The sequence below is a fragment of the Pimephales promelas genome, chromosome 23, assembly GCF_988280905.1.
Source record: "Pimephales promelas chromosome 23, fPimPro1.hap1.1, whole genome shotgun sequence".
NCBI lineage: Eukaryota > Metazoa > Chordata > Actinopteri > Cypriniformes > Leuciscidae > Pimephales > Pimephales promelas.
In genome coordinates, this window is record NC_142791.1 from 9,819,850 (window position 1) to 9,835,861 (window position 16,012).

The window sequence follows — 16,012 nt, forward strand, 5'->3', positions numbered from 1 at the left end:
CTTTGATGATCTGACAGATGGAGAACATTACAATACACATAGCACAACATAACCCAATAAATAACACACAAAGTTGGGGAAGTTGACATTATAGATGAGTGAGGGGAACTGTTAGACATTATAGAGACGCGGGGGATAATTTTAAAAAAGCTCATAAAAATACTCAACAGTGTTCGTATACGCAGTTGTAGCGAACTGACCTTGCAGAACACTCGCTGATGAGATGTGATGACGTGAATCCGGACAGAGGATTAGCTCAAAACAAAGAGGAAAAAACAACATATCTGAGCTCCGCAGTCCCTGTGAGGGGGTTCATGAGCAAAGCCAATGGACCCTTTTCACAGACTTTGTGATTATGCAATCTAACCATAGTAATTCTAGCCAGTTTTAAATAAAATAATCTTCATTTAACACTACAATTGTGCTTGGCTTTAAAGGGATAGTTCATCATTTACACTTATGTTAATATAAATTAAGATATTTTTCAAGAAGCCTGCAAGTTTTTGTTTCTACATTGAAAGTCCAAGTAACCAAAACACAGACATATAAAAATGAAATTTTGATTATGACCTTTTTGGATCTTTGGAATTGTTGGTTACCTGAAGGAGGGACAGAAATGTTTAATTTAAAATATATTGATTTGTGATTATAAGATTAACCAATGTCTAATGGGTTTGGAATGACATTAGGGTGAGTGATGTAATTAAAGTAATTTTTGGGTAAATTATCCCTTTAAATTAGAGAAAAATGGATACCACTGCTGCATGGATTTTTCTGTATAGTCAGAGAAACGCTATCATATATTTTTTTTTTCTTTTGCTATTTGAGCAAATGGTAACTCAAGAATGATATATTTAGTAGCTTCCGTTCACCACCATAGACGTTAGCCAACTATGATGATTTTTTTTTTCTTTTGAGAACCCAGTGAAATATAAAAAGAGTCCATTAGATCTGTGCTTCTCAAACTTGCACATTTTACATGTCTCCCTCATCTAACACATCTGATTCAGCTCATTGGGCCCTATCCTATACCCGGTGCAATGTGGCACCACACACAACACAAGTGTTTTTTGCTAGTTTCAGCCCAACGCAGTTATCATTTTCACGTCCCACTGTTGTTTAAATAGCAAATGCATTTGCGCCCATTTGTACGCCCATGGGCGTGCTGGTCTGAAGACGAGATGTGCTCAGGCGCATTGTCACGTCACTACTTTGGTGCATTAGTAATGTGTGCCTATTAGGGGTGGGGGGAAAAAAATTGATTCTTCGATGCATCGCGGTGCAGACGTGGGTGATCCTGAATCGATTCACAAATGTCAAAAAAACGATTTTCCGAAAAAAAAAATGTATATACATTTATAATAACGTAATATTGACGGAACGCGAAAGACGGAACGCGAAAGATGGAAGTGCAGTGGCCGGACCGTCTGTGGCGTGCACATAACAGAGAGGCGATGGCGCAAGATCCAAACACCCTCCTAGTTGAGGCACCCATTTATTTTTTATGTTGGTTCTTTGCAATGTTAATAAAATATATTGTACGTTAATTCTTTATGGGTCATTACTTTGTACTATTAAAGCAAAGTATTTATACTCACACACACAAAAGATTCAGATAACCGATTTGTTACTTATAAATGTCTTCACTGTAACTTTTGATCAACTTATTGTATCCTTGATGACCAAAAGTGTAGATTTCTTTTTTCTTTCGCCCAAACAAAATTAATAAAAATTCTTACCGACTCCAAACGTTTGAACGGTATTGTTTAATGTTACAAAAGCTTTCTATTTCAGATAAATGCTGTTCTTTTGAATTTCTGGGTGATTCTCTGAATTGGGTGCCCTTCAAGTCCCCCGAACTTGCTTCAAAGATTTTCATTTCAAATCACAAAATGCATTTTAATGCTGTCAATTAATAGAACCAGGTGCCTTATAATGCAACACAATTGCTTTTGGAAAAAAAAAAATATTTAAAGATAATGGGTTGCCTAAATAGTAGACCACAAGCATGTTTGCATGTCCTCACTAACCATCATTTCATTGAATATCAAACAAATATAAAGTGCAATCAATACCAAAATGTTGCTGCTGCTAATATGTTGGTCTAATGTATTTTCATTTACTGTTGTGAAATGGAAAATCAATCACTAATCGAGAATCGGTAATAATCAAAAATCGACTGTAATCGAATCGGTACTTCAATAATCGTAATCGAATCGGGAAATCAGACAGATTAACCACCCCTAGAACCTACAGGCAGGTGCACAAAGCGCATACACTCTGCTTATTACACACAAAGGGATGCACAGCAGCACACAAAAATAACAACTATTAAAAATTAAAAGGATTACAATGCAAAAGATTATTGTTGTGTACATAAAGATGTGGTTAAATCCAGCTTGTCCCATACATGGTCTGCTTGTGCACGGGCAGATCCTTTTTCTCTCTGGAGACGCATTCAGTATTTTCGCTTGCAAATTCCGCCATGTAAATAGCAAATCCGCCTTTGCGTGGGCACAACTGGCTTTTAAAGGGGATGGGAGATGAGACTCTGATTGGTTTATTGCACGTTACGCCCAAACACATCCTTTACGTTTTAAGAGAATAGGGACAATCCTTTTAGAACATGCGCCGGGCACACCGACTATTTTCCCCATCATTAAAATAGCAAAAGTGGATTCGGACACGCCCTGTGCAGTTAGTACAGACTGCAAGACTTGAATTGGGTGTGTCTTATAAGGGAGACATTCAAAATGTGCAATGGGGTCCCCAGGACAGGTTTAAGAAACACTGCATTAGATGATCAAGAAGGGGTTAGGCACCATCAAAACCCATGCAGCACTTCTGCACCGAAATGCCTTGCCCAGAAAAGCTCTCTTAGAGCAGGTAGAGCAATGGGCACTTTTGAGAGACTGCTGGCTTACAGCCAAATCCTCTTCCACCCCAGTTGGGCTGCTCAAACAGGCAAAAAAGACCCCGGGGCTCATACCCTCCATCTCTCACACACACACACACATATAGAGAGCCAGCGAAGCGCTCTCTAACTACTGAACTGGCCTGCCATGATGGATGGCACTAGAGGGAGCGGAGCTGTGTGGCTCTGACATGTACTTCCTTATTTTCAGCAGTGCTGAGAGGAGCAAGTCCACTGCGGCCACTCTCCATCTTCACCAGCAAGCCGTAGGCAACACGGTCCTTGCAGTCAAACATATGTCGTAAATCCGCAGAAAAAAAAAAAAAAAAACACGCTCGCCTCACCTTGCACTTATTGATGTGGCCATACACACCAATGCCCATTCGCTCCATGCTCTAATGCTTTGTGATTATACAGTCACACACCAGAAAGCCAGACTTTAATTGTTACCCCATAATCCAACAGCAAACTGATAGCGCCAAAGTGGGTTGCATCAAAGCCAAATATGACCTTACAAGTGCCAGCAATCACCATAATAAAACCCAGGACATGCCACAGCCAAGCAGCGCCGCTCCGGAGCCAAGAGGAAAATGATCCCTAGTCCAAAATTTGCTTCCACCAGGAGGACCTGGCAGAAGCGAGTTGCTAATCAGTTCATCAAAATGGCCGCACCACTTCCCAACCTCTCTCTCTTTCTTCTTTCATGAAAGGATCTTTTAGAAGAATCTTCTCATCCATTCTATTCATTCTCAAACGGAAAGGCTTGTGACAGCACACCGAATACTACAGGAGGAAAACAGAGACCGAGCTGCAATCAACACATTTTTTTCTTACAAGTACAAAAATAGAGTAGCGCTGTGTTCAATAATGAATCAATTCCTCCTTGAAATCTTTTTTTTTTTTTACTTTCCGGAGTGAAAAATTTAGAGGCCGAGATTAGCGTAACAAAAGCCCCACACTGAGGTGGTAGAGATTGAAGTCTTTGTAGACATGATCAGTTGGTTAAAATGTTGCTTGCTGTGCCCTCAAAAGCCCCTCTCGCTCTAAATACGAAGAGTTGTGTAACCTATACGGCCATGAAGCAGCAGAAGTGTCCTCGTCACTGAAACAAAACTGGGATAATAAACATCCATAAGGTTTCAGCACCTGAAAATTTGCCATCATTGCTTCTTAAATACGTACCCTTCTTGGAATGCCTTTGCCGTTATGTGAAAGATCTGTCTTATTTTGTGTTATTTTCTCGGCTGATTTCTCTCATTTTCTTTTGTCTTTCCTGGTTGCTCCTGAGAGGAACATGATTTACTCAGCAGTGCCAGCTTGTTAGAGGAGCTTCTGTGTCTGATAATAACCTCAGCATGTCAGGCAAAACCAAGCTGTGTCATTTTCCCTCAGCAAGAAGACGGCTGCCACAAATTATTACAGAAATACAGACATCATTGTTTCTTTCGTGGTTAACCACAGGGCACCTGATTTCTGATAATAGATTCTTATAATTACCTGAGAATTTTGCACATTTGATTAAAACCGTGGACAATCGGGGAGTCAGACAGATTCTTTTCATCTGCCCGGCTTCTCCGTGAACTGGGCTGTAATTTCCAGCTGATTAGAGCACAGCGGCGCACTCAGAAGCAGCAGGTAGAGGATGGAGGGAGGGTAACGAAAGGAGGGGAAAATGTGGCAGACTGGAGAGAAAGTAAAAGAGAAAGGGAAGGGGTGGGAGACTAAAAGGAGAAAAGCAAGGTGGAGAGAGAGTCATTGGCCAAAAGCACTGGAAAAAAAGAGGATCAGAGAGACCGAGAGAGGGCAAAAGGCTGAGGGTACGTTAGAAAGTGTGCATGCTGGATCAAACAGGAGGTGTTCTGTGAAATCTCACGGAGAGCAACATGCCCGTTTCCCCCTCCCCGCTACCCCTCGGCTGGAGATCAGAAAGAGAGGAAACCTGCCACAGATCCACGGGACCAGTCATCCCACTGGTTTCCTGATGCAAGAACACTGCAAACCCACCCTTACATGTGTCTTAAAACGAAAGGACGGGCAAGTTTTGCATGCTAAGGTGGTCACGGCAAAGTGCCTGTAGTGCGCAGTTTACCATTTTTGTGCTCTTTCATCTTTCCTTTTTTCTGCTTTTCCTTTGGTCTCTTCCAGGTTGTGTGCTGTGATTAAGGCTGTAAACCTGGATGGTTTTAAGCTTTTGTTGCATAGAGAGAATACCAAAGTGTGGGCCAAAGCCCATTCGCAATGCCAACCACAGCAAACATCAAAACACACACTACTTTAAGATATGAAATGACATTTATGAATGACATTTATGAATGTCATTTCAGTAAGCTATATAAGTAGCAACAACTGAACTACTCGAAGCTTTGTATTAAAGTAAGAACACTTTGAAGGGCAGTCATAATCGAGATATCTGTTCATCATCTGACAATTAATGCCAAAGTCGAGGTACAATCACATAATCTAGGGGTGGAAGTTGAAATTTTCAGTCTGACTAAAGCATTTACTTGACTTTTTAAAACGATTAATTATTGCTTTAGTCCAGCTGAATAAAACCTTTAAAGTACATGTAAACATACAGTACATGTGCAGAGAAAATAAGAAAAAAAAAATGTATCCATCCATCTCACAGCCTTTTAAATCGATTCACTGATTGTGTCTTTATTTATTATAAATTATTATTATGCCCATTAAACCTAAATAAAATATAAAGCCTAAAATGTTTCCGTAAAATGAACATCCAATAAAATTCCTCTGCTCCAGAAATAAAGTTATATAATCAAAGCTTTATTGGCATGACCTAAGGGCTTTTAGAGTAGGATTTATGGTACTGTAAGTAGGCTATTAAGATATTAATTTAAGATAGCCTACATATCAGTGAATCGCTTTAGATAAGGTTACAAACCTGTTTATTTACTCATGCCTTGGTCAGTGGAGGAGACTGCATGTTTGCTAAATATTTTATAAAAAAAAAAACCCTCTTCTGACAAATATGTCACTATGTCGTTTTTTCAACCTTCATAATATTTTTTCAAAACCCTTGATATGGTACATTGACTTACAATAGGTTGAATGACAGGTCCTACCCTATCTCACGACCAATTCGTACGAATTCGAAGAATGATTAAAAAGTGGCTAATTTGTACTAATTCGCATGACCTCACTCGTATTTCGTACGATTTTTCTAAACCCACTTGATGGGTAGGTTTAGGCGCGAGGTAAGGAGTAGGTCATTCGTACGAATTCAATTCATTTAGCAAAATCGTACTAATTCGTACGAGTGAGGTCGTATGAATTGTTACGAATTAGCCACCTCGTAAAATTCTTTTACTGGCACTCTGTAACTTTGGGGAGCGGGTAGGAACCCGAGCACAAAAAGAACTACAAAATTCGATGGCATACATCACTTCCCCCACTTCCTCAAATTCCGATGCGAGAGCCCAACGAGCGTTTTGTTTTTTTACCTCTGTATGTTTTCATGGCTGAAGCAGCAAGTAAAACCAAATATGAAGTGCGTCAGAAACAGAGCGCGCGGGCGATCAATTTACTGTTTGTAATGTGTTGTGTAGCTTCGCACCTTGCCGCATCCAATGTAGACTGCATTGCTTTCTTTTGAGGGCGCTTAAGACACTCAGGCATCCCTGTAGAGCCGGAGCGGGCAGCTCGCGCCAGCTCGAGATGTGAAAGTATACTAATTAATGAGTTTGGTAGGGGCTACATTCTTGCAAGTAAATAATACATGATTAGATGGACAAAATAATTGGTCAGGAAAACTATCCAATGTCTGCAGGCTGATAGTTATATTTGTTACGTATTTTTTCTGGTGAAAGTGTCTTGCCTCAGACTATAATGCAAATCGATTTTTCATATTTGCAGATTCATCGATGGCAGCTTGATATTATAATATTGACGACATGGCTATTATCTACCAACAAACATTGAATTGAATTAGCATATCCCTTATGTAAAACAGTAGACAATAGGCTAACGTTACTATAAAGACGCTGGCTTGTAAACGTGAGCTACGCGGTCTTTTGACGTTTGAAAAAAAAGACATTCTGAAAAATATGCCAATGTACATGGGATGAAGACATTTCACATGCAACGCTAGCAGTCTGCCCAAGATGTGAGAACTCCTTCCTTCTGCAGAGTTCGCTGAGTATCACTTGTCAACTTGACAAATGCACACGTGTATTCCCTAGTGTAACCATGACAGATTTTACAGCAGTAGTAGAAAACAATACTGTTTCCCAACTGTAGGGGGACCCCGAGAGCAAAATTAAAAAAATAACAGAATGCTGCTTTAATGTAAAAAAAAAATGTAATGTATAGTCACCGTAGCTCCGGTGGCATAATTGCAATGTTCTGAATATGACGTTTTAAGTTTTATGTCGGAATACATATAATCCACATGTAAACGAGTACGTGAATCGGCTTGCCACATTTAGGGTTCATAAACAGAACTTTCAGAATCTGAAATCAGATTTGATTTATTCCGAATGATGTTAATTAGTGCATGTAAACATACCAAATGTAGCATATTAATTAAATAATTTGTAGGTTGTGTATGGTTGTTTTAAAAAGACTTCAAATGTGGCTCATCCAATCAGAACTCAAGAGTCGTAAATACTTTTTTAATTTAACATTTTCCAAATGAAAGCAAGAAGGCCAGGATCGGATCATGAAATATCAGGGTGTGATTTTATTTTTCCCTGCCAATTTGAAGAAAGGCAAAGCTATTATTCTGTTTTGATGAAATCGTCCAAGAAATGTCTTTAAAAATGTGCACTGATCAATCATGCACAATAAGAACAGATACATTTAGGAAAGTTTGGATTCCATGTCTTCTTTAACATGCTCACATCTACCATGAACCCATGCTTTCTTTTCCACTTTTCAGAACTTCCAGAAAGATTAGAAAAATAAATCTGCATTTATAAACAAGTGTTTGGCTATTCCACAATTTTAAAAATAATAATTGGAAGCAATAAGATGAAAGAAAAACTGTTTTCACACCTGCCTACAAGAATATCACACGCACACATTTCTACCCTCCCAACACCTCACCTTTCAGACACCATCTGTAGCACACACATCTCTCTTGCACAAACACTCTTACTTCACAAACACAGACAGTAGCGCCATTTAACACACATGCACACAATCCTACGCATATCCTATCAATCGCACGCGCACACACACACACACACGTTGCGCCTCTAGCACACACACTTGATTATTCTCCGAGTTCACCACACACTTTTTCTCCCACACACACAAACAGGACTTCAGGACTCTAATGTGTTTGTTCCAGAGGGGCGAGTTGATCTATTCCGCTTGGTGAGATATAAAGCCTCTTTCCTCCTCCAGTAAACGCCCTCTTTTACACTATTCCAGACCTCTTTGATGTATTGACCATGTCGGCTCCTGCTTATTGGGAGTTTTTTTGAAGCCTACGTTAGTGCGGCAGTCTCTCTTTGGTGGGGTCAGTTCTGTGTTTTTGTGCGGAGAGAACTGTCAGTTATGTTGTGCCCGTGGAGCCTTACAGAGCTCTTTTTAATGAGTGCATTAAAGCTGCATAGATGTTCAAGGCCAGTGGAGGTGCGTCCCCTGGGCCCCGCGTCTGCCTCAGGGCTGCCATCTGTAGATCTCTTGCACATATAAGGGTCTCCACTACTTTTTTTTTTTTCATTTTCTCTGTCTCTGGAAGATGAAGTAGTTTGGAGCTGTGCATGGCGAGAATGAATCCAAAGTGGTGAGAAAGGTAACATGGCAGGCAGAGTGTGCAGATCAGATGTTCTCACCCTTCTGCAACCTTTTTTTCCCCAAAATATGTGTGAATAGGAATGGTAACCATACATAATTTAGTGCTTTTGAGGCTTCCTTGATGATTCTGCTTCCATAAACGATAAATATTTGTAAATAAGACATGCAATTTGATTCCCAATTGATGGTTTGGATTATGTAGTTTTCACTTTTTGTAATGCAGTTCAATAATTGACCTTAGCTTTAGGATACAACTGTGCAACTGTGCTAAAGGCAGATTGGAGTAAAAGGCACATTTGATTTTATTATGGAGCGAATTATGTGCCAAAATTAAGCAAACAAATCCAGCATTTTGCAAACAAACTCGATCTGCTTTGTAATGGAAAACTCGAAACTAACAGAAAGCAATTTGCAAAAGCCAATTTGAGCGAAAATGCAGTGGAGTAACCAATAGTGTGTTTTACAAATATAAATAAATGATCCTTGATGATATTTCACAAATAAATACAAAGCATCCTATAAATTGCATGAAACCTTTGAACAAATACCAAATCTAGTGCATACAAATGCATATCTGTCTGTTATGATTGTGAGATCTCTCGGCTCGATTTTCTCACAAATGCAGATGAGTGACTTCCTCTTTTAAAACAGTAGATTGCACTAAAATATGGAATTCATTTAGCGCTAGTCTCCCGGGAGAAGCACTGATTTGAAACACGCTTCTTTGCCTACAGCTGAGGGAAAAGTTACTGTCTTTATTTATAATAAACACCTTGAGGTTTTATTTTGCAAGGCCACTGGGCCTTTAACATTGTTGAGGACAAAATGCCACAAGGTAATTAGATCTGTGATTTTACACAGATATGAGACAATATGAGAAAAAAAAAAATCAAAATCACAATCACAAAATCGCACACTTCCAATGAAGAAAAAATGTGAAAAGTAACATATGATGGCAGAGCTTTCAGCTTAGATTCCCAGAGACCTTGAATTTCACACATGAACATTATGTAAATTGTTTTGGCCTATTTTCAATAAAAAAATTGTGAAATTAGTCAAAATTGTAGCTGATTTTTTTTTGTTTTTGTTTAACATTTCTGTCTTAAAACAGCTGTCAATTATGAAATGTTTAGCTACTGTACTTGCATATTATCTCGCGCTTTATGACCATTAACAAATTATCTTGTTGCTGTGGAATATCCTTGCTGCACTAAAGTCGAGTTCATACTATATTAGGCATTAATTTCACAACCTTTATTATACACACTGATGAATAATGCATCATCTCACCTGTAGGCTAAAGGCGGGCATACACTGTGCGATTTTCGTCCGATTTTGAGCCGAATTCTGACTCGTGCGACTCATTTTCTTGTCGGACCGATTTTCAGCTTTGTCGTGCGTTGTTTGTCGTGCAGTGTTCGTGCAGTGTACAGGGAGAAACGAGAGGCGATTAACCTCTCACGATCGACAATCGGATGGTCGGATGAATTTCTGGCATGTCAGAAATTTTGGTCGCTCCTCGTGACTATATCGCACAGTTGAAGCAAAGCTACGAACCGATTGCCCTAAACTCAGTGTTTTTTCCCTCACTGCGCCTGCGCGAAAACAGAAGTTTAACCATTTCATCTGCAGCAAAAATAAAATTAAAATAAAAACGAGCTACAAATTACTGTTGCTTAACCTCCAGTTCGTGTTGCAAAATGGATAATATTACCCACCGTCTTCAAGCCACCTGATATGTAACACCTCTTTTATTGTTTTGTCAAACAATGTTTTTGAAATAAACCTGTTTTTAATTTTCATTGATGATTAATAATGGCAATGTTCGGACATATTATAGACTGTTAATAGTTATTTTATATGTATATAATTCATTGTAATCGACCTAAATGTTTTAGACAATTTTTAATGAGGAGTAAGATTAATATTCCTCACAGCACGTTGGTTATGTGCTGTGAAAATATTGCGTGGCAAATAGCGGATCATTTTAATAGTAAAATTAGCCTATAGGCCTCCCCTAATAATGATAATATAATAATAATAATAATAATAATTAAATGCATAAATTGAAAATACTAAATCATCTGGATACTGATTGCAGATGCTTGTTTTGACAATATCTCTGGATACATACACGTAAATAGGCGCAATCCAGGGGGTTATCGCAGATATTACACGTATAGTGTGAGCAGTGAAGTCGCAGCTCGACGATCGGACCGTACAGTGTGAGCACATAAATCCTGAACTTTGGCTTTGCATCGCATGCGATTTACTCGTTCAGTGTGAGTAGGTACCTTGCTGAAATCGCACAGACATCGCACAGTGTATGCCCGCCTTAAGTCACCAAAAACCCTTTATAAAAATATAAAAATAATCGTGTACTATAAATACATGAGGGGAGGTATTGGCACAATTTCACCTAGTAAGTCAGTCTTACTAATAGTAACCTTCTACAAGCTTTGGAATTTGAAAATATCTGTTTTAAAATGTTAAAAGTACTTTTAAATAATAAATTATAGGCTACGTTTACCACAGTTGGTGGAATTGCCAGACGTTCTCATACACTGTGGACGCGTGCCAAAGTATTCTCAGGTATAAATAACACATTAACGATTTTGAAATAATAATCATGTCGATATACAATGGTTGAAAACTAATCCTGCTATTGATATCTTTGTAAGACCGATCACAGAACAGTGTAAAGGGAAAACAAAGGTCCGGTGATAGTGAAAAACGAGCCTAACTTTTACCCCGCTCAACCACCATATGTGCATTTCACGCATTTGGGAAGGAAGGGAGGTTTGGATGGGGAGGGCACAGTCACTCATTAATTCCCTTGGTGCCTGCCCTGTACAGAAGTGTTACTAAGGGCTAATGTGGATTTCTGTTTAGCAATCAGACCAATCAGAATCAAGGATTGGAACTAACCGTTTTATAATTACATTTCTATACAATTCTATTATTTTTTAAATGTATAATTTTTATATTAATCAAATAATAAAGTATCACATTTATTGTTACTAGTCTAAAGCCATTTAAAATTATTATGGGATCTTCCTCAAGCAGTCTAAACAGATATTTTTCCTGTATTTTTAAAATGATCAGATTTTAATGTATTTATTGAATAAAAACAAAATGATTTTATCCAAATAAATTAAAAAATACATTTTTTTTTTTTTAAGTATTATCTTTTCCCCTTAAATGCATGAATGTGTCGCCAATCATTATTACATATCCGGGTCTTTAGCGACCCAAATCTCTATCCAGCGCGGATGGATCTCTACTTGTCGTGATACTACGATATAAAACTCTCCTGATATTAGAGTAACAATTACAGAAGAATAAAATCAAGACTTAGGTTGAGAACTTCTGGTGCGAAAGCACAGGGGTGAGGAACATGTACACGGAGCGAACAGCTCCTGAGAAAGAGCACATGTGGTTGGTGGATTACGGGGTGGTATGTGTGTGTTAATGTAGCTTTGTGTGTGGCTCTGTCACTGGGAATGAGGTCACTGGGTCTCGGCCCTATTTAATTAATTAGGGAACAGCGGAATGGAAAATGAATAGCAATCAGAGGCTCACTAATTTCAGACCTGCCAATCAATAAGCCTTAGACCTGAATTTTCCTTCAGGGGCCTTGATGGGTCTCATTTAGCGTTGAAATAGGATACCAAATGCAGGCGTGGCTGGATGTGTATAAGTACATAAATATTCAAGACATGTATGTCAGGGGTTTGCAGTCCAAGGGTCGTGAATGCAGTGAAAAGTTAATTGCACTTTCACCCTTCCATTTATGTATGGACATAAACTGATGAGTTAATACTAAGAAGGAGATTGGTTTAACAAAAACTCAAAATATGATTTCATCCAAACCAAGTTGATTTGACAAAAGAAAAAAAGTTCATATTATGATTTTTTTTTACAGAGCAGCAACCACCAATCGACATATCAACACTTTGAAGAAACCATTTCCATTCACATCAACCCAGACAAATCTGACCCACAGTAGCCACTGAAGAATCCCCAGTGTGCAGTACATAACAACAGCACTGTGCATAGCAACAACTGTCTCTCACATAGCAACCACACCAGAGTGCATAGCAACTACTGGCAGCTCTTTGTGTATTCCCTGTTAGTTGCTTGCATTTGATGCTAGGTGAACTCCAGTGTCTCACCCAGTAGACATTAACTCAAGCGTATCAAAACAAGCTTTGATTTGTTGTTCTTTAAAATAATTTACTGTGATCATTAAAGACTGCTTTTTTGTGTGTGTGCCTTCCTCTTGCAGATATTCGCTCATTGCCTGACGTTGCCATGACGGGAAACTGCAGCCAGGAGTGCAGCGAGCTCGGTCACTCAGATGCCTGTTGGATGCCCGGTCAGCCTTCGCCCGTCCGCAAGACACGCAACCCCCCTAAACTGTCCACGTTTGTGCCTTATCAGGAGAGGGGGAGCTTGGGACGCCTGGCCAATGGGAGCGTGAGGTTGGGAGGAGAGGAGAACAGGCCACGCCTCCCACCTTCCCGTAGTGCCTACTCCAGTAGTGACCACACCCCCAGTGACCACGCCCCACTAGAGGAGGTGCCTCTGAGGGTGACATCAGAGTTCCCGCCCACCAGCCCCCCCTCCAATCACGCCTCGAAAAGAGAGATATACCTGTGAGATAACCACACCCACCATCTGTGATTGACACACATCAGAAGTTACAGAGACACGGTTGCGAAAAGAGAACATCGGATCTGCGACAGGATATCAATTGAATAGTGGAAAAATACGCTATTGTCATCAGAGTAGATTTATTTATTTTATTTATTTATTCATTCACGCATCTATTTATTATCATTTTTAACACGTTATTTCTTTTGTAACTATTTGTACCGTTTTTTTTTTTTTTGTTTTTTTTTGCATACCATTAAAAACAACCGATAAATACTTTTACGTGACTAACCGACGTTTAGCTTCGCTAGCCTACAGAATGTTCATGGGTTCTTTTACTAGATTACCAAGTGCTGTAGTGGGCAGGAGATACTGCTGTAAAAGGATCTTGAGCCACATAGAGTGTCTAACACTCTTTACTTGATCCTGTCCTCAGAGGAGAGCAGTCTTTATACATGTAAAACGCTGTAAATACATTTGTATGGTGTATATATGAATATTACTATCCGGCTTGAGTTGAAAAATAATACAAATAAATAAAATAAAATAAAAAAAAGGTCAAAAGTTACATCTAAATCAGCCTGAACACCTGAAATGTGTGTTATACTGCTGCTTTTGAGGGTCTGAACGTCTGCAATGGCCAGTTGTTGGATTGGAGCGAGCCCCGCCTAGGACCCAGATCCTCACCTGCGGTGCTGTGTGTCCATGTGCACACTGAAACCGGTGTATAGTCTGTGTGCAAGTGTGCGTTTGGCGAGGGAGGGCGGTGGGTTTAACAGCGATTAACTCGCTATGACAGACCTTAGCATATGCCGGTGTGTGCGTTTGTGCGTCAGGGGACCTACTGTCACGAAAAGTAACACATGTGGCTTCTGGCACATTAACACGCTACTCAACAGAAGAGAATCCGCGTGCCGTGCATACTTTTGTGTCATGTGGCAGAACTTGTGTTTTTTTGGCACTGTGAATCTCCCCTGAACTCCCACGGTGTACCGCAATCGCTGCCTGGCACTCGCGGAGACGCCTACGGCTCACACAGCACAGCCTCAGTGAGGAGGAGACCACCTGCCTCCCCTCAAATTATCAGTATCGTTCCGTTAACTCGATGGTATGTGAAATCCACAGACGCGCCTCATCTCCATCAAATTGCATATTCACAGTCCTTGGTTTACATAGATTTTAAACCTTTTTGTCCTATTTAGACTTTGTTTGATGAACAAATGTAATAATGCCTTAAAACAGTTGTATATAACAATCACAATGGACAAATTAGACTGATAATCCTGTCTTGTCTTTCGCATGTCAATTGTGCATGTTTTTTTTTTCCACAATCAAAAAAGAAAAGAAAAAAAATATACAAATGTTACAAACGATCATATCACCATATTTTCTGCCACTTTTGTTTTGTTTTGTTTTTTGTCCTCCATCATTAGGGTATTTCTTCGGGTTGGTTTTTCTTTGACACTGTGCTGACTATCTAACCTGCTCTAAAGCTGTGTCTCCCTCCATGTTTGAGAGAATCTCTGGGGGACCATTTTGACAATGACTATCTATTGTGCTCAAGGACCATATATCTGATGGACATTATCATTACTACTGCAGCGCCTCAACTTCACTACTTTTTCCTCACCTGCTGCCGCACAGTACCCGCCCAGATCCCGGTGCTTGGGCGAGCGTGTGTGTGTCTGCCCGGGAGAGTTGAAGAGGTGTTCTGCAATGGGCATTTCCTTAATTAGGGTGAGTAATGAGTGTAGTGTAGTTGGCATATGCGAATACTCCAGCCCCCCAAAAGGAAGCACAGATCACGGAAAAGATCCCAGTTCAAAAGCTTCAATTGTGTAAGCGAGTCGCATTTTTTCACTGCACTTACCTCATCGCGAATGCCTTCAGCGCCTCTCGACGAATAATTAAGGCTGAAACGTATGGAAATTACTGGACGTAGCCATGATTAAATAAGGGGAATGATTATCCCGCCCTAAGGAAAGAAAGCACATTATGCTGTTTTCGAAGCCATTTAGTGACTCTGATAGGGGTGGGGGGGGGGGAAAAAATCCAACGAGAGTCATGATCTAGTGTAATTAGCCCAGCTTCGCTTTCCCTCCTCTCCACTGCAAACCACACTCTGCCCAGGCGAACGTGTGAGATCGCTGACCTGGACTTAACACGGCTAAAAGATAGAGATGACCACAAAACTCTGCCACCACTTAAAGGCTTTCATCTATTCAAACTCTGAGTGAAGCAGGCTTTGACCTTCCTCCACTCGGATGCCAGACTGAGTCAGATAGTCTGAATTGCAGGTTTCGACTCTGGCTTTTTTTCTTTATTCCTAGTAATTCTAAGGCTAGTCTCCTAGAATCCTTCCAGGCCAGAATGCCGGAGGACGGACGGAGGAATGTCCACTTCTCGTGGTTGTTTTTTAAACTGGTGTTTAGATTTGTGCTCTTTCGCTGTTAGATGTCTGGATGTGACGAGACGACCGTAACGAACGAGGGAGTCTTTTCTTCATCCTTAGAGCGAGACTTTTCTTCATAGAATAACGAAAACTGGTGTTTGTGGTAAACATCTCGTAGAAAGCGTTCTGTACATAGCTCTCCACATCCTCTCTCCCCCGTGCGTGGTGTCGAGCAGGCGACGAGCTGAGCATGAATTCCAAAGATAATTGGTAGAAACCGTTTACTG

The 16,012-nt window shown here is 40.0% G+C and overlaps 1 protein-coding gene across 1 annotated transcript in view; it reads left to right on the forward strand.

Annotated features, from left to right (window-relative positions):
- The window catches only part of pcdh1a (protocadherin 1a), an 86,150-nt gene extending 70,776 nt beyond the window's left edge, over window positions 1-15,374 (forward strand). The window contains exon 5 of the mRNA XM_039676990.2: window positions 12,966-15,374. Within this exon, the coding sequence (XP_039532924.2) occupies window positions 12,966-13,339 (374 nt within the window). The 3' untranslated portion in view covers window positions 13,340-15,374. The remainder of the gene's footprint in view (window positions 1-12,965) is intronic.
- Window positions 15,375-16,012: the final 638 nt, after the last annotated feature.